Source organism: Perna viridis, chromosome 15, assembly GCF_037379345.1.
Source record: "Perna viridis isolate PV_CMFRI_1.1 ecotype Kerala chromosome 15, ASM3737934v1, whole genome shotgun sequence".
NCBI lineage: Eukaryota > Metazoa > Mollusca > Bivalvia > Mytilida > Mytilidae > Perna > Perna viridis.
This window is the reverse complement of record NC_142459.1, coordinates 15,871,472-15,896,504: the sequence shown is the minus strand read 5'-3', so window position 1 is coordinate 15,896,504 and position 25,033 is coordinate 15,871,472. Positions and strand designations below refer to the sequence as shown.

Sequence of the window (25,033 nt, the reverse complement as noted above, 5' to 3'; positions counted from 1 at the left end):
AAGGCAATGTACGTGCAACTGTTAGATGAAATAAATATTCCAAAACTGGACCTGGATCATTTCGCTATCTGATATGATAACGGTTTGTTTGTTTGTTTGTTGGGGTTTAACGCCCGAGCAGCAATACTTCAGCTATATTCAGGCGATGAACATGAAGTGGATGATAAAATGAACATGAAATGATGATGAAATGAAAAATGGGATGGGACACAAGGATAATGTGGTCGACAAATTTTGATTGCCACTGGAAATGGGGAGAGATGGGTAGGGTCGGGCAATTTAGCCTCCTGTGGCGTAGCCTTACAGTTCCTACTCCGGGAGAATACCACAGTAGGGTTTTGTAACGTGCGAGGAACGTGGCACCTTTCCCAACACGATGCACCACTATGGTTTGCGGTCAGGTTTTCCGTAATATAGCCTGACAACCCCAGCATGTAAAACACCAGGGGTATCCCATTCCACCACCTGGGGCACACAACCCAGTTGCTCTGTAGGCAGAGCACCCTAGCCCCTGGCTAAGGTTTTGAGCACTATTTAGTTGCCTTTTACGACAAGCCTAGCGCTGCTGCAGGCCTATTCTTTTGACACCCGGACCTGCACGGGTCTATATGATAACTCGGAACGAAGATATGAACCATGTTATAAAAGAAACTAAGTGGGGTTGCGTGTATTGACCCAATGTTTGAAAATTTACCTATGTACTAAGCGTCCATAATGATGAAAAATGTCAAGACAGCTTGCGTATGTGAAAAAGTTTTGCATTCGCCAACTAAGGACAGATTTTAAAAACAAAACATCTATTCTAGCGAAGCCCTTCAAATATGGATGTAGGCTTAATTTTTCGGCTTAATGTTTGAAACAAGACCAAATAACCAGCTCTAGACCATTCGTTATGGTAAGTAGTACAACATTAAACAAATGTGAAATCATATGTTTCAAATCTGATAAAATGGTACATGTATTGACTTACTCTCTTGTCAGACACTTTTAAATCAAAAATTAATTTCAAATTTCCATTTTAGCAGATATCAACCAAAACAAATATAAATCTTTTTACACTCCGGGAAATTCAGCACTAGAAACAGATGTCCGGATGTTCATATGTAAACCGAGGAGAAATGCTATGCATGATGCAAAATTACATTAACTAAGGTTATAAGAAAACGTTTTCAATCTTATTGCTACATGTACAGCAGCCTATATTCACCATGACAAGTGGAAGCGACACGTACATTTGGACTGTAGTGTATTACTCTGGTAAAATGAAACAGATCAATAACATATTTCCTAGCAGCTGATCAGATAATACACTTATATTCTATCAATACTGACTCATAAAACAAAGCCAGTATATATAAAATTTCACGCTGAATTATTCAGGAATCGAGAACAAAAAATTCTTTTGTATTTTGTATAAAAGTCATGAAACATCGCAAAGTAGGATTTAAAACCATGAAACTAAGCCTCAGAAGAATTGATTTGCATATAAAAGATTCCAATAACAAAAGATCAGTTTAAAATGTCAAAAGACCCAGGCATGCTTCAGTAGTAACGTTGGAACTTCAGAGCATTACATTAATGGATTAAGTACAAGCATGTATAAAATTCAGGCAAAATTGGGACTCTTCAGAAACATGCATGCTGAAGTCGACCGATCTGACAATACACTTTCATTCTAAAGCCTTCACTATTTTAAATGACCAGAATTTGTTCTTTGCATCACTCAATATGGATTCCTTTACTGGCATGTTTAACAATTAAGATTTTACCAAAGTTATCTGCTTCGGAATTGACCATCTTCAGAGCATTTACTATACATTTTAGGCAAAATGATATGGAGAATTTTACCATGATCCTAATGGTACAAAACGTTAAATATATCGTCAATTTAGTGTCTGGGTAATTTCATACATGTTTCACTCAGTGACGTTGTTAAACTACCTCATCTTTTTATTGGAGAAAAAATGCATATTTTTAATTGGGTAATTTGAAATAATCGTACAAACTTTAGATTCGTACGTACAGTCCTTGAACCGATCCGCGCAACGATGTGACGGATCGATGACCGCTGACTGATTGATCGCTGACGAATCGATGACCGGTGACCGATCTGATCGCAGTTTTGTTATGTAAAATGACGAATGATCTGTTTAAAATAAAAGAAATGTGAAATAAAAGTATAAATTGGTGTTTAAATTTATTGCATTATGTAAATATGTCTAAAATTAACAAAGAAAACAACTGAAAATGCAAAATACAGTGACAGCTCTGTGATGTGATACAATCACCGGTTTCATGGACCGGTTTGACGGATCGAAGGTTGATCTGAAACTGATCGGTGATCGATGACCGATCGCAATTTTAGTAAAAAGACAAGTCATCGACACTTCAATAGTGTAATTTTGCGAACAAACACATTTTCTACTCTTCATCAGACCTTTTTTATATAACAAACTTTGACTTCCTTCGATAAAATTTTGTGCAAAGGGAAGTAACTCGCCAACCTGACAGACCGGTTTACTGTCCGATTGGTGCAATGGACGGCAGAACACTTCAAATTAAAATAATAAACACACTGGAGCTGCAGTAAGTAGTTTGAGACTTTTAAATAATTTACATTTAGCTACTTACTGAAGTGCAATTCATTTAAGTTTCAAAGAAAATGCCCAATGAGACCGGCAACCAGGTTGTCGGGTGTTGGTGGGTTACGTCCCTTTAAAAAAACTTGCTAAAATGGTTTGCATTCGGCAAATATGAAAAACGACTATTACCAACAGGAAAATAGTTTATCTTATTTGAGATAATTTTAGCCATTATTTTGACAAATTAGGAAACATTCATCAGGGGAAACTGTTATTTCGGAGATAATTTAAGGAAGTAGACTGAGGGTAAGGGACATAACTCTTGAAATCAGTGATATGTTTATATCATATTCAATTTAACCAAAGCCTATCAAGCTTTCATTTCAATCAGAATGAAATCAGCCTAAATTATTTTGATGCTTACATGAAATTGATTTAAGCAGTGAATACAAACGTTCAAATGATTTGTAAGAGTAGTGTCTCTTACTCTAAGTCTACCTCCTTTAGGCAAACAATACTACTGTCACCCACTGCACGATTCTTACAGAGACTGACAATCAAATTAGTTTTCTCACTATTTCTTTGATCTGTTCTGTCATTCAGTGATATGACCATTAATATGAAAAACAAGGAGAGTCATGCCAGGTGAAACACAGGATCTGCATTAACATTGCAGCATGTGTGCAACGGTAGTAAATTGACATTTGAAACCCTTACATAGTAATTTATGACAAAACAAAATCCAAAAAAAAAAGAAGCATCACTTTCATCTGTTACTGCGTGAGATAAATCTTTTTTCCAATAGTTTTTAGTATTAAAGGCTTCACTGCTAACTACTGTACGTGTAGATCGAAGTTGCTCAAATGTATATAAAATACAAAATAGGAAAACCACAAGACAGAAACAAACAAAACATAATAAAACAATACAACACAAAAGAACAACCAAAGGTATCAATTGCAAACGAAAATTATGTCAACCTCTTGAATTTCGCCATGCACTTTTCTACATTGCCTCTTACATCATTGACAAACGAACATAGAAATAGTTTTTGTCCCCTTCAGCTAATATTGATTTTTATAGTTGCTATTTTTCTGTCGTTTAAAAAGGAAGAGAAAACATCGATACCAGGGCTTTCGACGGGAATTGGCTGCTTTTAATGAAACTTTACACCCTTGTTACATATATACGTATACACCGTATTGCACCGTATATAATCTACTTTCGATATACGTACGAATAATTTAAGATGTCTGGCCGCTACCAATCCGTCTCCTCCATTATTACCAGGACCGCAACATACCAATAAAGCACCAGAATCTTTCGTCATTTTATCCAATGGATATGTCTGAAATTATAGCAAATCTATAGTAGTAGTTATTTCCATGACAGGGAAATAACAGGGTTTAAAGCAATAAAATTTTCCGAAAAAGCAAAGGGCAATAATTTCTGGACATACCGATACACACCACGATCATATTTTACATCATTTTATGACTCAAAGCATTTTGTTAAAGTTTTAAAAGATTTGGTTGAGTGATTCTTTCATTATCATCTGGAAACCAAAACTGTTTCGGTTGGGCAAATAACAGACGGTCGGACATGATGATAACTGCTCGTACAAACTCTAAATTGTTAAACAAAATCCCTTGTAGGGGGTAACCGCTACAATTCAAGATGCATAATCGAGACAAGTGGCTGAAAAGTGTCTATTCAGGTAAACCAATAATTCACTGGTGTGTTATTTTTTTATATAAAAAGTTGACAAGAAAACCGTATCGAAAAAAATGTGTAAACGAATGAACGGAAGGACACCAAGATTACAATATACATATACCTTCCGCTTTCATAGAGGGTATGACAAAAAAGAGATAAAGGGAAATTTTGTTTTTAGACGTTGAATATATTAGGACAGCTTACATACCTTCGCTATTGCCACTGCACAGCTATATCCTGCCAGTTCCATCAACTGATCCACACTAAAAGCGTACTCTGTAAATAATTCTTCATCAATCTTTTGTGCTTCTTCTTGACTAGAATCAAAAATCGTATATGTTAAGAGGTAAACCTAGAGTAAGGGACACAACTCTTAAAAATCATTGGAACGTTTGTATTCAGCATTTTACATCAAGCTTATGTAAGCATAACTTGGATTCATTTTATTCTGCTTCAGATGAAAGTTTGATAAGCTTTGGTGAAATTGAATATGATACAAACATATTACTGATTTCCTTAAAGTCAACTTCCAAAAGTCGAAATGTCATACGTTACTAAGAGTTAATATCTAATGCTTTGAAGGAAAACAACTTGTGGAGGGAGTTCGCGAAAAAAGACCATGACTTTACTCAAGAGTTCCGAAATGGTGAGTTTAATCATATGTGTACAATAGTAAAGACATCAAATATTATCTTAAAACAGAGATTGAACATTTTTTACTAAATTTAACTGACAAAAATAAAGAATAGAATTGTTATCATGAAAGATCCACTTCCTACATTGTATCTGTTCAAATCGTTTGAAATAGAATTTAAAAAGTGAACTTAAACAGCTATGGTTATTTCTCTGATTAAAAACTTCCAGTTGATATAAATTCCAATATTTCAACTCCGGTTGCGTCACTTCCTAATGCAATAAATAAAATAAATTACATTCTAACTTAAATCGCACTCTACAATTATCAGATCAGTCAAAATGACACGCTGAGCTCGTTAGAACTGTTCACAATTTGTTGATGCCTGAAATTTATACATTATAAATCGAGAGATTTTATTTCATACAGAACTGAGCAAGATAACTTTGTCAACACGTTTCATTGGAAGACATAAAACATGTACAATGTACACACTTTGGCAACGCAGAATTCATTTCATACAGAACTGAGCGATATGATTTTGTCAACGCAGAATTAGTTTCATACAGAACTTGTCAATGCATGTTTCGTTTTGTACAGAACTGAGTACAACAAGTTTACAGGGACGGTAATCGCCTTCATGTTGACTGCACCATTATTTTCGTGTACATACAATCCTTAACTACCTGTACAGAAATAACACAACTGCGTATATTTTCGCACACAGGTGGTTATGAACAAATAAACTAAGGTTTTTGGCGTTACCGGTAGTAGAATTAGTGGATGGTAAGCGCACATCCGATTGAAGAAACAAAAAATAATCAAATGCCTGTAAATGACTGCAAATATACGTGAGTTTACCCGATATACTTTAATCCACAGACAACTGTACTAACTTTCCTCTCTTTGCTGGTGGCCTTCCGTCGAAAGGAATTTAGAGACACAGAAAGGCGAAATTGCTTGTCCATTTATAATACACTATGGGACTAACAGTATTATATTTGCTGGGGATTAAATACACTATATTTATATAATAAAGTGTCACTTGAGTCATTTCGCGTTTTGATAGCCATTTTTACACATGCTCTGAAATTACAAGTATCACGATCGTCAGCTCATTATGAGAGCAATCTTTTACTAGAGAAAACCAAAAACAGTACATACAGCTTTCTATATAGTACAGTGTCATTTTAGTAATTTTGCAGTATTTTCGCCATTTTAAACATGTTCACAAATTACACGTATTACGGTCGTCTGCCCATTACAGGAGTAATTGAGAGATAGGAACGTTGTCATTATAATAATTAACAATGATTATATACTACATATATTGAATTAGTCGAGTATGAGTACCATTTAATAACATTCTAATTATATCATAGAACACGCAGTATTTTTTAGAACAAATAAGGAAATAAGAGGCATACAATTCTTTCTTTTATTTCGAGGTCTTTTCCAATCTCACATACAATTAAAATATAGGGGTGTCCAATACGCCTCTCCGTGTAATATTCCACAAGGAGGGAGTCAACATGAAAGATCCCCCCTTCTATAAGGTGAAAGAGTCCCCCTTCTTAACTTATGCATTTCCATCATTCTATTTAATCATGTGTAATGGGGGTTCAAAAAAATCCTGATCAACCTTATGATCATGGGTACCGAGACTCTTTAATTTAGAAAATGCTTCCATAATTGCACTTGCGCATTGTTTCTGAAAATAAAATAACCCCGATTGACATCCACTTATTGTCAAATTAAGCTAAGATATTTTCCAAACTAGCAGCCATTTCAAAAATGGAAACCGAAACCAAACAGAAACGTCCAAGATACACGAAAACAAAATAAAGTTTTAAGTATTATTTACAGGTTGTTTTTTTTTTTACCTTAAAAACGTTATTTTATCAAAATCGAACGTCGCCTCCTTCGTCTCTTCTTTTTTCTTGTGACTTCCTTTCCTACGAAATGAGAATCTATTCACACTGATTCTATCCATCGCTAGTACAGTATCAAGATCATTTCATAATATAAACAACTTCACACAAGCTTTAAGCAATAATATCTCTTTCTAAAGTCAACGACAATCGAACTGGAAATAATTGTGTTTCATTTAAACATTGATTCAAACGTGTATTAATTCTATAGCTTGGCTTTTTCGAGACTTCGAGCGTCTTCAAGTTTCCTACTGGAATTGATTCGTATAAATATAAAGTTAAAACAATCTCATCCTTCCGTTCTCTGCCTAAATCTCGTAAAAACTCACGAGACGATGTCAACTACATGAACGTGCAATTTCATCTATACATGTACATCCTATTTTTTCAAAAAAGTTTATTTGATACGTCTCTAATGTACTGAATTAACACTTCTATACATATAAAATCTGACGCATTTTATTGCACCTGGAGCCCAACGAATTCATCAGTTTTATGTCTATCATAACTTGTATTCTGGTAACAAATTGAATAAAATCGTTCCATTCATCAAACCAAATCAAATCTCTCTTTTCATCAAACAACGGAAGAACTAGCTCTTTCCGTGTTGCTATTCAGGAAGCTGTAGTCGATTGCCTCTAAACATACAACAATATTCAATAGGATTGCAATTTCTATCCTTATATACGGGGCAACAAATGGTTTGATTGGATGTTCCGACGCACAATGTTGACTCCCTAGTGGGACAATGTTGCCTTTCTTTTTAATTCACCATTGTAATTTGCGTGTTGGCCATTAATTTTACAGTTCTGGTATTAATTTAGCCACAGTCTTGCGTAATTGCCACAAAGAGAATGCTATGTTATGTGTATCATTCAGCCCTAAAAGTCCTTATCTGTTACAAAATTTATTGTCCGACTATTCTGGTTTTCCACTAGCGTACGGCTTACAAAAATGTATAACAATAAATATGATTGGACAGTGAAATATTATAGCTGCATGGATTCCCTTTTCAAGTTTCCTACTGCTTGATATTGGTTGTTATTAATTCAAATTTTATATGCAGTAAGGTGTGTTACAACGGTTTCCGAATTTTCCTCAAAATAATAAATGAAAGGAGATCACCGAGTGCGCAAATTAAAGAGTTCATTAATAATTCAGTGGCGGATCCAAAAGGGGGCACCCTGTCATTTTCATGGGTAAAATTGACAAAAAAATGGCAAATAATGTCCTGACACCCGCTTTTTTCTGAGGGATCCCGGCTGGCATCTTTTTTGTGTCTAGATCCGCCCCTTACATTGACAGTCTACATTCATAATTTTGTGTAAATAAAAGTGTTCTAGAATCTAAATTACGGGATAAATTTTCCCATCTAAAATTGAATTCTCTATAAAATTAAACGTAATGCAATTGCTAATACATGTACATGTCACTGCACTCAGCGTCTGTGTTACATGTACACGTACGATATTTGAAACGAGAAAGTTTTTAATATTCCGTCTGCACACTTTCAAAAGTCCACCATTAATCTGAACTTAACACCCAATCAAAACGAACATAATTTGCTTGGCACAGACACAAATAAATATAACTTTTGGTATGTCCGCATGCGCAGTTCATTTTAAGAATTTCAGCCTGCAACTGTACCAAAATAACCTAAGCTGTTTTCTTTAATAGAAGACGAAGTCCAAATAACGGTATTTAAGGAGGTAGACTTAGGTTAAGGGACACAACTCTTACAAATCACTGGAACGTTTGAATTCACCATTTTACATCAATCTCATGTAAGAATCAAAGTTATTTGGACTGATTTTGTTCGGTTTCAAAGAAAAGCTTGAAAGGCTATGGTGAAATTGAGTGATACATGTACAAATATATCACTGATTTCAAGAGTTATGTCCCTAACCCTATGTCTACCTCCGTAATACGAAATTAGTCATAGCTTGGGAGCACTGAGAACCTGTATTTCTGAGATCAGTATTTTGCGTATTTTCTTCACTATAAAAGATTTATTATATGACCTTCAAAAATTATTTAATTGCAGAATTCAAACGTTTTTCGTAAGAGTAGTGCTAGAATTTAATTTGGAAGTACGAACGCTCAGTAATACCGGTCTCACTAATTATCGCCCATAACGGTGACTACTAAGAGTGGAAAATAGAGACAAAGGTTGTTTTTATTTAATATATCTATACTTATTTTAACTTCTTCCTCTTACAGGTTACACGTACAAAAGCCTCAAATCATAAACAAAAAGTAAAACAAACCTGGCGAAGAAGTAAGACCCGTACAAGTACATACAACAGAGGACGGTCAATGCTATTTAAACCTTTTATCCAGGAAAGTACTCATATATGTTATGGTAATCAATGCAAATTACCTTAGAAGCCCTGAAAACCCTAATTCAGTATGGCAGGAAGTTAACAGATGACAAAGTATAAATACACCAGGTAATATGGATTACGACGATTTACTACACGTGGTTTCGTATCTTTAAATAAACTGTTTAGTTCAGTTTAAATGTTTAATAAAATTTTAATTGGCTAAATTATTTAAGTATGAAAAAATCCTAGTTGATGTAATAATAATTCCATGATAAAAATCAATATATTCAATTTTACGTCCTCTTACAGGTTACACCCGCATCAAACTACGTCGGTCGATTCCGTACTATCATGAACGATTTGGAACGACCTCACCCGATGTTCGCCGATTCCGTACGCTCATGAACGATTTGGAACGGACATGCCCGATGTTCGCTGATTACCAAAGACACATTTCATTCAGAGTTCGACACGCTACTGTCATTATACAATATCAATTGCCAAAGAAAGATACCTGATTAGGACGTGGCTATATTAAATGGTGTTTATTGTTGTAGTACAAGTGTCAGCAACAGAAAGTGTCTTTCTTTCGCTCTGCCTGTTACCGCTGGGCGACAATCAGATGTTAATTGGATTGCAAACGAAGCTGCCATCATATCAGAACACACTGAAGCATAAGATACATTAAAGGTGATCGCTGAGGAAATCGAATAAATATAACAGACAGTCCCTACCTAATGTAATTGTGGTTCTAATGGAGTTTCGAATTGATTTTAAATTAAATTTACAATGCAAGTGTACAGTGCTTTGGCAGTTCTTTATTCTTGAGAGAGTAGTATATGATACCTATCAACAAACTTTAGCGTCAACTTGAATGGTACATGTACATGTATATTAACGTCTTGGTGATTACGCCGCATCAAGCTCCGAACAGCGCTTGACAGTCCAAATTCACTCAAACGCTGCATCCAGCCTTACTAGCAAATGAAAGTACCTTGCAAAGTCAGGAATTTACGTGACCTTATCCAATTGTCAAACGTTGTTTGATTTGAATAAAATCAATGAATTTCAAAAGGCCTGGCTGCACCGGTAGGTAAGGGAGAAAATGAACGACTGCCACTGCGTTGAACCTGATGACGTATATACAGACATTCAGGATTCCCCATTAGTTTTAGCTATATACGAATTGACTTACATGTATGACGTATATAATTGAGCAACTTTTATTTAAAATAATTTCATAGTAGGAAAGAAAGAGCTAATCCTATTGATTAACATGGTAGTGTGGTTCTTAGGTTTCATTAATGAGAGTTAAAATACTACATGAATGCCTGAGCATAATCATACAGTAAAGCGTTTACGCAAAGGACATTACCGGTATCAATAAACTGACAGCACTCTGGAAAAGCTGGTAATGCTTGTGCCTACGGCTCTATGCATTATCAACGACTGTCCTTAATGCAGTCAATTTGTTATGAATACAAGCTCTACAAAAGCAACCCCGTATTGTATAATTCAAGACACAATATTAAATGACATGGATTTGATAAAAAAAATCCTCTAGAATGTTTTAATACATTTAGCGATCTCCACGCTTCATCGAACAATCACCCGTTAAAATCCAATTTTAAGGAATATACATGTAGACATCTATTCACGTCACAACTCAGCTACGGTAAAATAATCTGTTATAAAACCATCAAGGTTCCGAAAACATCCATAGATCATTTCTAAGGCAGATATTTCATACATTTCAGGAAGACCAGACCCTGCTTTGCAAATGTACTAGTCCTAAACGCTGAGCCGGATTTGTATTCTGCTCGCTCACTAAAGTAGCGGTCCATAGATAGGCAAGCCACTCACTCGGACACAATATTCAGACTCCGAGCCAAACAGTCGTCACTCCAACAACTGAAATGCCGCACGCTTGACGAAGAAGCATAGCTCCACGTAGACGTCCGTTTCCTATCTTACTAACCGCTGCAGACAGGCCTTTCAAAATTCTCGGGCGTAATTCAAATCAAACGTCGATAGACAATCGAATGACTTCGTGTAAAATCATTTAATTTTTCAGACTTTGCAAGGTTCTTGTATTTTCTTAAAGGATTGGCTGCAGTGTTTAGAGTGAATTTCGAACGTCACACGCTGTTCGGAGCTTGAGAGAAGCAGTGACTACCAAAATCAGTGTCTTGTGGGACTCGGTATGGGATCCAACTCACGGCCTTCCGCACTCGGACTCGGTCCGGGATCGAACCCACGACCTTCCACACTCGGACTCGGTCCGGGATCGAACCCTCGATCTTCCACACTCGATGTGACAGCAATCTAGCCTGAGACCACAGTGGCAGCAAACATGATCTTGAACCTACTTTATATACCGCTCCCTTAGCAACGAACATGTTTTATATCATCCTTTCTTAGGTAATTTAGAACCTACATGTACCTAAGATACCGCTACACAAGCAGAAAATGAATACAGAACTTACAACATACTATGTACATGTATACCAATCTTAGGTCGCCAACATGTGTTGACATCACCCCTTTGCAAAAATATTTAACCAATATTTTTTACCTCTTGTAATTTACATCAGACAGTGAAAATGTCCCCGAACCCACCTTATATACCGTTCAACAGTCAGCGAACATGTTTTAGTATCCTCTCTTTCCAAGGAGTACTTATTTCTCCCGAATACTTTCTTCATCTGCTTGTGTGATGAGCTTGTAACTATTGAATCACAAGTCGAGAAATCTGAATAAGCTTAGCTTCTTGCAAATAAAACTCGTGCTTCTACTTGTATAAGCTTGTCAATAATAGAAAAAAAAAACTGTCTTTTACAGTATTAAACACACATGTCTCTCACAAAATTATAATTCAAAATGCCTCCAGAGATCCGGGCTTATATAATAGTCAAGATTTTATTTACACAACTAGATTTTCAGGGCGTACATTACTGAACTGGATAGGTTTGAAAATTTTGATTTCCCTGTAGAGTAACTTTCTCGTCAGCTGATGAATTTTTTATCGAATGATCTGTGATTTGAAAGAGAATTGTAAACGGGCTTCATTAGCAAGTCATCAATTGTACGGTTTCTTTTATTCTAGACATGATTTATGTATCAACATCATTAGCTTTGATGTGCTAAATGTACAGGTATGGCTAGTCAATGGCTGTCACTTTATCATGACAACACCATGAACATAATTTCTACATGTCAGAATATGAAAGAACGTTTAGATGATCAACGCAATACATGTAATTATTACTTTAACTACAGTTGTTTAATTTGATAGGAGCAAAATACACAAATGTACAGTGAACCATGGTCGGTAGACTAAGTGAAACTCGCCAAAAGTAGAAAACTTTGAGCATAAGTCACATGGTGAAATCATGTGATAAAGAATTTGTGAAAATTTAATTCATCTATTTCATTCAGCGGTTTCAAAGGAGTTGCGGATTAGAAGAACAAATGACAAAGTCCATGTTTTGTATTGATAGTAAACCCAACAAGAGGCTCCCGGGAGCCTGAATCGCTCACCTGGTTGAATTTTGCCTTCAAGGGCAATAATTAAACAAGAAGTTGTCCAACAATTCTGACTCAAGAAAACATTGATAGGACTTATCATAAGGATCATTTCAGTAAATGAAAGTCTAAATCTATCATAGTTTTCAAGACATTGGCTGAAAACTAAAAAAAAACCTGTTATTTTCCCCTGTCAAGGGCAATAACTCTTATAAGAAGGTGTCTGACAAATTTTATGCCTGAAGACTTTTGTAGTCCTAAAAATAAGGATCATTTCAGCAATTGAAAGAATTTGGCTACACCTAACAGTTTTGGAGATATATGACCTCTATGTTCTATTTTTAGTAACAGTGGCCATGTTTTTCAACGGATCAAAAACCACACTTCAATTCTATGCAGTATACCCCAAGGAACACTTATACCGAGTTTTGTTTCAATTGGTAAAATAGTGTCAGAGGAGAAGATTTTTTAAAGAAATAACATTAAAAATAGCAAAAAAAACTTTGAAAAAGGGCAATAACTCAAACATGGCTTAATAGATTAAAATGAAAATTTGACCGCAGATAGATCTGAACACTTTTACCCCTTTCAAAATGGGCTAAATCTAATCGTTTAGGAGATATATGCAAAAAACTACTGTCTGATCCTTATGTCCTATTTTTAGTAATGGCGGCCAGATTTTTCGATTGGTTTGGTTCCAATTGGTCAAGTAGTTTCAAGGGAGAAGAGTTTTGAAAAATTGATAACGACGACGAGGACGGACGACGACGGACACCAAGTGATGGCAATAGCTCACACGGCCTTCGGCCAGGTGAGCTTAAAAGTCATTCAGACGAAGAAAAAAAAGAACAAAAATATGAGCTGTACAATGGCATCATGTGCTACAGAATTCAAGTGTCACAAATTTCCATTCAGCTTTTCCAAATAATTTGTGAATTAGAGTTTGGACTGACGGACGGATAGCATGATTCCTTAACATCTTCCACTTTCCAAGCAGAGCAGGGGATATATAGTACTCATGCCTATGTTGATAGATTTCAAAATCTTATTACAAGATATTAAATACCTATACATGTATAGACCTCTGTAACTAAAACAGCAATTAACTGTGGTCTATACCTGCATAGTAAAGGTCACTGAAATTTACTTACAAACGGACGGACGGACGGACGGGCACATAAGTTAAACAGTTTTTCCTTTAGAGCTGGGTACATTGTATACATGTACATGTATAACGTTGATGAATTTGTATTTTTTCTAGTATATTGAATCATGGGTTATTGTATTTATATATATATATATATATATTAACTGCACTTGTATCGACTTATTTTTTTAAATCTTTCTCTTCACTTTGCAAACGTGTCTACTGAATTATCTTCAGTAATTGTTGCCGGGTTATGATTCTTGACCCTTTATAATTGTAATGCACGCATTACGCCGTGTACATGTATATGCAATTTGTAGTTTTTACAAAATAAGTGTAAACCGTTTTCACATCACACCACTACGCTTTCGTTTTTCATGTCATATAATGCGCGCAAGTTAATAAAAAAAAAATCAGTATTCTGGAAGGTTAACATAGTGTTATCTCATTTAATGTGCCATTAAATGATACCCCCGCCACGTTGCAAAAACAAAATACAAAACTAAATACAAAAAGGGGGTACAAAATAAATTAAAACAGCCATAACTATAGTGTAAATAATCAGATATAACTGAAATCCGGATTTGATCTGTATATGGTGATAATAACTATGCAGTTTAAAAAAGATCCCTCAAGATATATCAAGGCATAGCATTTCCACTGTTTTTCAAGTGTTTCACATAATACACATTATTCCATTTGACACAATGACAGTTACACATCTCTTATTTTGGATTTTGATAAGTATAATATGACACAGCATTCTGTTATTTTCTGAATTGTATTAAACATGTTCATTATCATATAGATCTGATAAGAAACAAAGTCAATAGTTAGTATTACTACTTCCCACATACATGTATGCCCCTCTACAAAAGGCAATGTTGTTTTGAATTATTAAAAAATAAAATACTGCTATATAAATGTAAACAAGAGGCTCAGAGAAGCCTGAATTGCTCACCTGGTTCAAGGCTGCACTTCAAGGGCAATACTCTAGGAAAGGATCATCCTACAACTTTGATGACATATTGGATTTAAGTATGCCTTATCATAGAAGTTTCCAATATACATGAATTGGCAAAAAACTGCCATTTTTCACATTTCAAGGTAAATAATTCTAACAAGATGTCATGAGACAACTGCGACCAAAATTTTGTAGACTTTATCATCAAGTGAAAGTTTTTTTCTATCTATTATAGTTTTCCAGATATCAGCTGAAAACTGCAAAAACTATCATTTTTCACCATTCTAGGGCAATGACCCTATCAAGCACTAATTTTTGTCTGACAGCCTTAGACTAATGGATATTGGTGTAGGCCTTATCATAAGGATCACTTCATCAATTGTATTTTTGTCTCACCTACTATAGTTTTCAAGATATTGGCTAAAAATGGTAAAACTGTAATTCTTCACCTTTCAAGGGCTATAACTCTAACAAAAAGTCGTCAAAAAATTTTGATGTAATGGAAACTTTTGTAGGCCTTATAAGGATCATTTCATCAATTTAAAGTTTGTTTTTTATTTCTATCTATTATAGTTTTTCAAGATATTGATTGAAAACTGCAAAAAAATGTCATTTTGTTCACTTTTCAAGGGCAATAACACTACATGTAACAAGTTCAACAATTTTGACCCAAAACAGACTTGTATAGACCTTATCATAAAAAGTGGACTTTTGTAGGCCTTATCATAAAGATCATTTCATCAAGTAAAAGTTCTTTCCTTACGTGTTTTCAATAAAGATATTTGCTGAAAACTGCAAATACTGTCATTTTTCACCTTTCATGGGCAATAAATCTAAGAAAGAGTTGTCCGATAACTGAACAATGACGACTTTTGTAGGCCTTATTGTAAGGATCTTTTCAGCAATAAAACGTTTTTTTCCAATTTATTATAGTTTTCAAGATATTGGCTGAAAACTGCAAAAACCATATTTTACACCTTCCAAGTTAAATGTGTATTTGCAATATTCAGCAATTTGCTCCTATGGTCTAATTGAGAATGTAAGACACTGCAAAATGTTGGAAATGCCTTCACAGTGTTCTTGGAACCTCAGGGAAAAATTGGGAAGGGTTCCCCATACCCTGTTATTCCACTTGGTCTGAGGGGGCATTTGTCCAATATACATTTACTGAAAAAGGACATAAAATGAAGTAAAATCAGGGCTGTACAACAATGTAATCATCACCATTCAACTCAAAGAGACCATATTTACTAAATATTGTAGAAACAAAAGCAAATCTAAAATAAGTGGGAAATGGCAGCCATTTTGAAACTAACTTTTGTCATCACCAATCAACTTGGTAAAACATATTTTTCCTTTAGAAACCAAAAAATTATTGGAATTTGCACAACTGCTGAAAATGGTCACAAAATCTAGCCATTTGAAAATGGTTGCCTAAAAAATCAATACTGCCAGTCAATTCATAATATCATGTTTATCCTTGATTCAATGTACACTTTAGTAGGCCTTATCATAAAGATCATTTCAGCAATTGAAACACTTTGGCTAAACCTAATAATTGTGGAGATATATGAGAAAAACTTCTGTCTGACCTCACATTCCATTTTTGGTAATAGAGGCCATGTTTTCTGGCAGATAAAAAATCAACAAATCAATTTTCTGCAGAATACCTTAAGGAACATTCATAACAAGTTTGGCTCTAATTGGTTAGTAGTGTCAGAGCATAAGATTTTTTTTAAAGACAGAAATAACTTTAAGAACAGCAAAGTGTTGAAAAAGGGCAATAACTCCTACATGGCTTAATAGATCAAAGCGAAAATTTGATCACAGACAGATCTCATTATGCTCAACATTTTTACTTCTTCAAAATTTGGCTAAACCTAATGGTTTTGAAGATATATGCGAACAAATTCTGCCTGACCCTAATGTTCTATTTTTAAATATGGTGGCCATGTTTTTCGATGGATCAAAAATCCCCCCATCAGTTCTAGGCAGAATTCCCAAAGGAATATTCATACCAAGTTTGGTTCTTTCTGGCCCTGTATTTTCAGAGGAGATTTTTAACGATGACAATAGAGGCCAAGTGATGACAATAGCTCACATGGTCTGTGGCCAGGTGAGCTTAGTATTAGATCATCAATAAGGTTTTCTTATCGATTCTAATGATAACACCCATTTCCCTCCTTTTAGCCTCTTATTTCCAAAAGAGGTGAGGCAACAACTTAAAAAAAAACTATAGGGCCCTCCACCATAGAATTAATGTGTTAAATTTTCAAAAAGATCAGATAAGTTTTACTTAAGTTCTCATATATAAACTTCGGTTGTATAAAAAATATATAAATAGTCCTTGAAGTACAAGAGAAGATAATTAGATCCTACAATTCATAACATTCAAAGCATTACGAATTATGTAGCAATCTTTGTGAGAATCAAGCAATTCTGAAAAATGTGATAAACCCCAAAAAAGGCTACACATTTTTCTTTTTGTTAAAGAGTTACTTTATAGATCTTTATGATGAAATACATAATTATTCATTCCAATCTGTCTGCTCTTACTTAAGAGTTATTCACATTGAAAATCCAATATTTTTTTGTATTTTAGTGTTATTTACGGAGTTATCTCCCTTAATTATAAATTCTACAGTACATTCTATATAATTGTTATCTCCTAGAACAGGGGTTATACATGTATGAAAAGCCACAGATTCATTTCTATTAACTACAATATTTTAAACAAAATACCAAAAATAAAAATATTTAGTCTTTCCTACCATTTATCACATTTTGCATGATTCTTAGCTGGAGTGCTACTTTACAAATTGCAGCTTGGACAATTTTAAATTTCAGCATAAAACTATTTTATATGATATTAGTCCCTCTCTGGGACATAACCTAAAATAACCAAATATCATTGAGATGGAATCGATCTTTGTTGGTCTCCTAAGGTAAAAATGTTGCAAATTACCCACACATAAAATCACAAATTTGACATGGAAGTCAAACTTCAAGGTAAAAAGTCACAAACTATGGTACACAAGATATTATCTTTAGTTGAATTACTCTCATTCCAAATATCAAAATCCTACCAATTAATACACAATTGTTATAACCCAGACATAAATCTGTCATGCATAATCATTAATTTGACCTTGAGGTCAAACTTCAAGATCAAATATCGCTTACCATGGTATGTGACACACATTATCTTGAGCTTATCTCCCCTTATGCCAAGCCTATACCATAAGAGCCTAGACAAGCTATGTTAAAGATAAATTGATAGACAGACGTAGCAATGGACAGACGGATTGATTATGTAGAGTGCCTGCATTTTTCCTGACAGTGGGCCTTTATTTTTAAAAAAAATTGTTAACATAAAATCCTATTCATGGTGAAATTAAATTATCTCCCTTTGTATCATAGTTTCCTATATTGTGTAACTTGTCTAAACAGAACCTGTTCTGAACTTTTAAAGATGGTTTGGTTTAGGCAGGTGGTTTGTATAACAAGGTTCAAAACACAAAAACTACTGTCAACAGAAATCTTAATTCCTCCACTCTTCACAGTGGAGATATTATGAGTGGCGTCCAAAATTCTAGTTTACTACTCCTGTCTTTATACCAAGTATATATTTAATCATTCTAGCAGTTTGAACATTTCTCAGTTATGAAAGAAAAAAGTATTAGAAAGTCAAGAAAAGGAGTAAATTTATCCTAGTTTTTACTTCGGTGGTGTCACAGTGGATGACAAGAGTGACTCAACTGAGAAGAATGGAGAAATTAAAATTGGTTGACAGTAGTGCATTTCAACTGATATAATGGAATTCTAAAAAGTGTGTGCTTTATAATGAAATTTGGATGGATTATTCACTGTTCAGTTTAGACAGGTTTAACTGTATTTACATTTTCCCCTTATTCCTACCACCTCCGTGATCTCAGGGTAGCATTCTTGCCTCAAGAGCAGGGGGTCATTGTTTTGATCTTCAGCTGCTTCTTTAAAATTGGTACTGACTGCTTCTCCACAAAGCACACAGTGTAGGGGATAGAGTGACAACTGGTTGGCTCAGAGTCAGAAAAATATGACTCTAAAATATAAATGGGGTGACATGCATACCTGTGGGTTGCTGCTTCTGAGAGCTAGCACAATAAAGATCCCTTTAATTCCCCTTATTCCTATTTAAGATGGGGAGGGGGCAAAAATCAGTTGGATAAAATGTGTTAGCCTGACTATTAAGGGAAAAAAATTATATTCTTGTTCCCTGATACCAGAAGGAAAAAAATCAGGAAGACAGGCAGGTTAATTATTTTATTTTTGCCAAAACACTTCACTTTAAGTTAATGGACAAACAATCTAGACTTTAAAAGTGTTTGAGCCAAAATGTTTAGGGTAAGCATAATAGCTAGAGTAAGTGGGGTAGCAGGAAACAGACAAATATTTTTTTGGCCTAATTAACAACTTACCCCAAGAATTTTAGATTGCCTATTTGTGTTGACATGGTTCTATACACAATACGTTTCAACACAGTCACGCTGCGTTTTAATAATGTGATGGATCCTCTCATTCAGGTTTAATACAACTTTTATGCTTCTACTTTCATCCAGTCCCTGAAACTGAAAATAAAATATTGTGAAAATACTAAGACTGGTAGATTATTCCTGGTGTTACATAGACAGCCTTTTCCTTCAAAATTCTCAATGACTAGCCTGAATAATAGAGGACAATATAGAACTACCCCAAAACAAGAAATGTATACATCATTTCACTAGTCCGAATCAATTTTTACTAGCATCGGGCTTCAAGCTAGTGGCAAAAGGGGAGCACTGCATGTCCCTCCTATTATGCTATAGCAGACACATCATGCATATCAGGATGAGAGTTAATTGATAGAAAAGACCCTGCTTTAAATTTTAGTCAAACATGTTGAGTCAGGATTTCAATGAGTTACACTGGTAGATTCCCCGAATTTGTGCTTGATAATAACTACATGTAAGCACAGATGTGAGCAATTGTCCAGAGGACAACCACACATAAGTCATATACATGTACATGTATCAATAAAAATTAAGAAATTTGCATTCTCTAGCTTTCAACAAGGAGTACAACAAGTTTAAAAGTAAGCTTTTAAGTCCCAAATAAAAAAAAATGATTGATCCAGGAACTGGTATTAACCTACATGCTTATTTTTTTGTGGAAGTCTTGCAAACCACCAATAACATGGGACGACAAAAATTTGCATTCTCAATATCTGAAATAATCTTCATCTTATTTTTACCATCAATCCTGATTGATTGATCACCTAACTATAACATCCCTATTAGAAATGATCAATCAGAGTTAAGTCGATGCAGCAATTTATAGATTGATTGATTGTTGTTTAATGTCCATTTGCATAAAGTGATCCCTGTCTAAACAGAACACTGAATAAACCAGAATATTGTCTACACCAAACACTTAAAGTAGACACTTTATATTAGTTAAATAATATTATTTCCAGCACCTAACTGTCTTAATAAAATAAAATTTGAGCCTATTTTAATCTAACACCTTTCTATCAAAACCGAAAAAAATTATATAAGTACCATTCTGTGTAATAATTAGGCAATAGATGGCACATCATTTTTCTCAATTTGGTCTGATTCTTAGACAGAGAAGAATTTAAACCTGTAACTATTAGATAAAGTACTTTTGATGGTCTAATTGTATTCCAATGTTGAATTGCATAGACAATGTGCATATAGAAACCAATCTGAACTCTAAAAAAAACAAAAACTTTCAAAACTGCAACTGTATGGCTTTTGTGGAAATCAGTTTTCATGGTGTGTCAAATTTTGTTTAATCTTTGAAATCTACTTTTCTGGATTTTATCAATCAAATGCAGTTTTCATTCAATTTACATTTAGGTAATATTTAATATGGTATACTGTTGTCTGTTTGTTAGTAAGTTCACACTTTGATAACCTTCACCCTACCAAAAAGAACTTTATGCATACAAAAGGGGGTACTCTTGTTTTTGTACAAAATCCAGAATTTTATAGATTCGTAGATTTTGATAATTTACAGCAGTATATGTACAATGTAATTGGAATAGTTCCTCCACAGAATTAAGTATCAGTCTTTGTAAGAATCATGCAAATTCTATAAAATGTGATAAACCTTAAAAAAAGGCAATCTTTTTGTTATTAAGTTGCTTAACAAGTCTATTGATGGAATGTATAAATATTCAATCCAATCTTTCTGCTCTCAGGAGATTATTCACATCGAAAATTCAATAGATTCTATTGTATTTTTGTGTCATTTACAGAGTTACCCCCTTAATTTTGAATTCTATAATATATTCTAAACAATTTTTTATCTTCTAAGAACAAGGGTTATATGGAAAACCAGATGATAATTTCTGTTTACTATATCATTTTAAACAAATTATCAAAAATAAAAATATGTAGGCTTTCCAGCCATGAATCATATGATTCTGATAGTTCTGGAGTGCTACTTCTTACACATTTTCAGAAACATCAATGAAACCATATCAGTTCAATGTTTTTAGGTACAGATCCATTTACAAAATGTAGGAAAGGTGAGCAGGGTATATGCCCCCACTCTAAAAATTCTACAAAGTCCCTCAATTTTTTTTGCCTCCCTGTTCTCACCTTGCCTTTAATACTATTTAACCCCCCCCCCACCCCCCAACCACACCTGCAATCATGGACCCTTGATTTTAATTTTGTACCTTCCTGTCAACTTAACAATTTTTTCCCAAAAGGATTACTTCAGACAGGTTTCTAATAACTGTGATGTACACCTTACCTCATGTATGTACAACTGGACATGTACAGCCCTTAGATGGACTCTGCCATGTAAAAGATAAAGAGCCTGACCAAAAACAACAAGGCAAAGGACCATTGAAAATCAGTCTATAGAATTATGCAATGCTCACTAATGCTATACTCAAAAAAATTCCTGAAAAACACATTATAAAGCATGCACTACACACAAAAAAAATGCTTATTTTCATAAATTGTGAATATTGATAAGGAGGCTGGGCCCTCCGCTCAATATGGATCCACCTATGCAGTTACACTGCAACATTATTTATCTATAACAAAATGTATGTATCTCCTAAAAGGGCACTTGTTCGAGCCTGCTACATTAATACATTTTTTGACATCCAAAGAGAGACAACTCAAGTTACTCCAACTTTACAATATTTAAGAGAGTAAAATCAGCCATTTTTTGATACATAAAACTCAAAATCATTTTTTTTGTCTAAAATAAAGTTGAAAATCAGACTGTTGCCTGTTATGAAAGTTTCCTTAAGTTTGCTAAAAAGATCAATAGTTTCCCAAAGAACAATAAAAGATATTTAAAGGGCTTTCGACTGTATACAGAAAATTTTAATGTATTCAATAACATACATTTATCCATTTTTCTATACGAACTATGCAATATTTTCTGCTCAAAACTACACTGATTAACCGTTATAAATGCAATTCCAATTTCTTATCTTTCCCCAAAATAAAATATATTTTCCTTTTTACAGAGGACAGGTGTTTTAAAACACTAAAATCTCAGATCAGGGTTTAGAAATTTAGTTTGCTCTGACTGTAAATGTTTGTATATACAATATTAATGTATGTATATTACAATGAAAATTTTTTTTTTTTTTTATCTCACAACCTTTCCTCATTTCTTCTCATGATACCTTGACCACATTTGAACCATCAGTAGGCCTTTTTGTGAACTTTAACATGATAACTTTGAGAAGGATTTTTTCTAGTTGTAAATTCACAGATTTTAGAAAAAGGGTTACAGAAAAAAGGTGGTCCTAGGCCTTGCTTCATAAAAAAAAACCCAAGCTATTATTTGATCTTTTTTGCTTAAATTTAGCATTCTAACTAAACATAAGTTTCAAATAACAGTGCTAAGAATTACAGCACATTGAATAATAGCTGTGTGTTCCAAAATAAATAAAGTATGTTTTTTTTTGGTATATAATACACATTTCCATTTCTTTTTCCCACATTAAGTTTTGTCGGTGGGTGTGCTTAGTTTTGCCAATTCACAATTATTGCAATTTCTTTGAATGGAAATAAATTTATTTGAAATTGAACTTTATGATGTTAAGACTGCACAAACTTTGTGTAATCTGTAACTCAATACATATGAAATTTTTATGACACATATTAAGGAGGTGAACCTAGGGCAAGGGACATAACTCTTGAAATCGGTGTTTGTATCATATTCCATTTCACAAAAGCCTATCAAGCTTTCATTTGAAACAGAATATCAATCCAAGATACTTTGATGCTTATATGACATTAATGTAAAATGGTGAATACAAACACTCCAATGATTTGTAAGAGTCAAACCTCAGTAGCTCAAACTCCAAGGGATCACTGAAAAGTGTTCAAGTTATTGGAAGTTCAAGAAATTTAAGTTCTTAGAATTCCAGATTTTTTTTGGTTGGTGGTCCAAGTTTGACTTTATCGTTATATAACTTGCTTACTTCCTACGAAGTTTTGTTTTCATTCGATTTCGGAAGATTATGTTGACTTGTGGACTTTAAAAATGCTGTGTTTGCTTATCAAATTGTTCAGAGTTCAAGTTCCTTAGTCAATAATTTGTTTTCATTGGATTTTCTTTGATGCTTTCATCATGCCAACTTCATAACATTCTCGAACTTCAATCAGTACTAGTTAAGATCAAAACTATCTAATTAGTGATGACATAAATTTTACCTGTAATTTACTAAAATGACATTGATTAATGATTGGGTTTCAGTTTTTCACACCTTTTATTACCCAAGCTGCCAAAATTGCATACGAGTTCGAATTAGTGAGGGCAATTATCTAAGATTTATAACCAAATGGACCAACTAGTCCGTTACAGTGTTCCAGAAATCGAAGTTCAAGAAATACAAGGTTACATTTGTATTTATAATGATTATATAGGGGAAAATTATTGTACTTTGAATTGTATTAGAGAAATCCAGGGTGTTCGAACCATCCGAGTTCAAGCAAGTGAAGTTCCACTGTACCATATAGTTATAAATTAAAACATACTATTTTTGTAAGTGCATTAGAAGTGATTGTCAAACTCTTACACTGTTTTCCCTATATCAAATACTTTATAAATCATGTATATCAGTATCACCACTAGATCTACATTGTATAATATGATGCCTTCGAGCCTCTGCCATCTTTGGGGTGTGTACATGTAAAATCAAATACCGAATTCTCCTACTGCCTTTAGAATTATGATTTACAAGACTGCAAGATGATAGATCAGCGTGTTATTAACACTGCCTTTTTCAGTTTTTGTGTTGTCATATTATCTTGCCACTCCAGAAATGTTAAAGTACGTGAATAAATAGCTAAAAATCTCCAAATATTTATGGAGGTATAATTTAAATACCTATGTTGTCATTAGAAACGACCGGCTTTTCTGAGAAGAATGCCACCTTCTCGATTTTTTTGTTTTGAAGAAAGGCGATGATAAATGCAGTTCAATTTCGGACGAACTACGATTGTTTGTACGGGTCGATCTTAAAGAATGAAAGCACTCATGCACTGAGTATTTACATCGATTGTCAGAATTTGCACACATTGAGTTGTTGTTTTTTTTTTTTTTTGTTTCGTTTAGGCTAAAAACCACTAATTCCACTTCCCATAGGCTTCTATGCTATTTTCACAATATTCAATGGCTTCTCTGGACTTTACCTTAACTTTAACCTGCAGATGACTATATATCAGCATGATTCTACATATGTCAGCTCACAATCCTCAGAATGGCATGTGGGGTTAGCAGACTTGCAGTGCAGTACTGGTCACCGGAAGTGAAGGGTCTATAAATAGCATGGGAAATCCCAGTGTTTTCACAAGATAGGGGTACATTTAAAAATCATTATGGAGATTAGGCTTCACATCACAAGAAGCAAAATGCACCTATAAAATGTACAGAAATGTTTTTCCTTTCAGAAACTGTTTAAATTTTTTAAATGAAATGAGAACTTTTTTCACAGCACTATGAGGAACAGGGGTAATTTCTGCGTAGGACTATTTTTGTGTACGTTCCAAATGCTCATTGTTTGAATTGGTGGTCTGTAACCTAAACAGTCACTTTTTGTCTTAGAAAAAATAAATAACTATACAGGTATCTTCCTACAAACATACTGAATGCATTTGCAAAGTTTCAGTGAAATGTGACAAGCACTTTT

The 25,033-nt window shown here is 34.2% G+C and overlaps 1 protein-coding gene and 1 long non-coding RNA gene across 7 annotated transcripts in view; one reads left to right on the top strand and one right to left on the bottom strand.

Annotated features, from left to right (window-relative positions):
• Positions 1-24,345, bottom strand: part of LOC148597137 (NAD(P)H-hydrate epimerase-like) — a 30,128-nt gene extending 5,783 nt beyond the window's left edge. The window contains exons 1-4 of one of the 5 annotated variants that reach the window (XM_088563224.1): positions 24,232-24,345; positions 19,281-19,430; positions 4,507-4,615; positions 3,820-3,930 (exon numbers count right to left, since the gene is read on the bottom strand). In XM_088563224.1, coding sequence (XP_088419350.1) covers positions 3,820-3,930; positions 4,507-4,615; positions 19,281-19,381 — 321 coding nt within the window. In that variant the 5' untranslated portion in view covers positions 19,382-19,430; positions 24,232-24,345. Of the gene's footprint in view, positions 1-3,819; positions 3,931-4,506; positions 4,616-5,793; positions 5,916-6,815; positions 7,569-9,130; positions 9,178-11,806; positions 11,991-19,280; positions 19,431-24,231 lie in introns of those variants that run through there. The other 4 variants (XM_088563225.1, XM_088563226.1, XM_088563222.1 and 1 more) reach the window with 4 other exon arrangements.
• LOC148597138 (uncharacterized) lies at positions 7,501-9,987 on the top strand. Of its 2 annotated transcripts, none has more exons than XR_015918984.1 (3): positions 7,501-7,639; positions 9,084-9,313; positions 9,497-9,987. It is a non-coding gene; the product is annotated as an uncharacterized LOC148597138 (long non-coding RNA). The 2 variants fall into 2 exon arrangements; XR_015918985.1 differs by having other exon boundaries at positions 7,537-7,675.
• Positions 24,346-25,033: the final 688 nt, after the last annotated feature.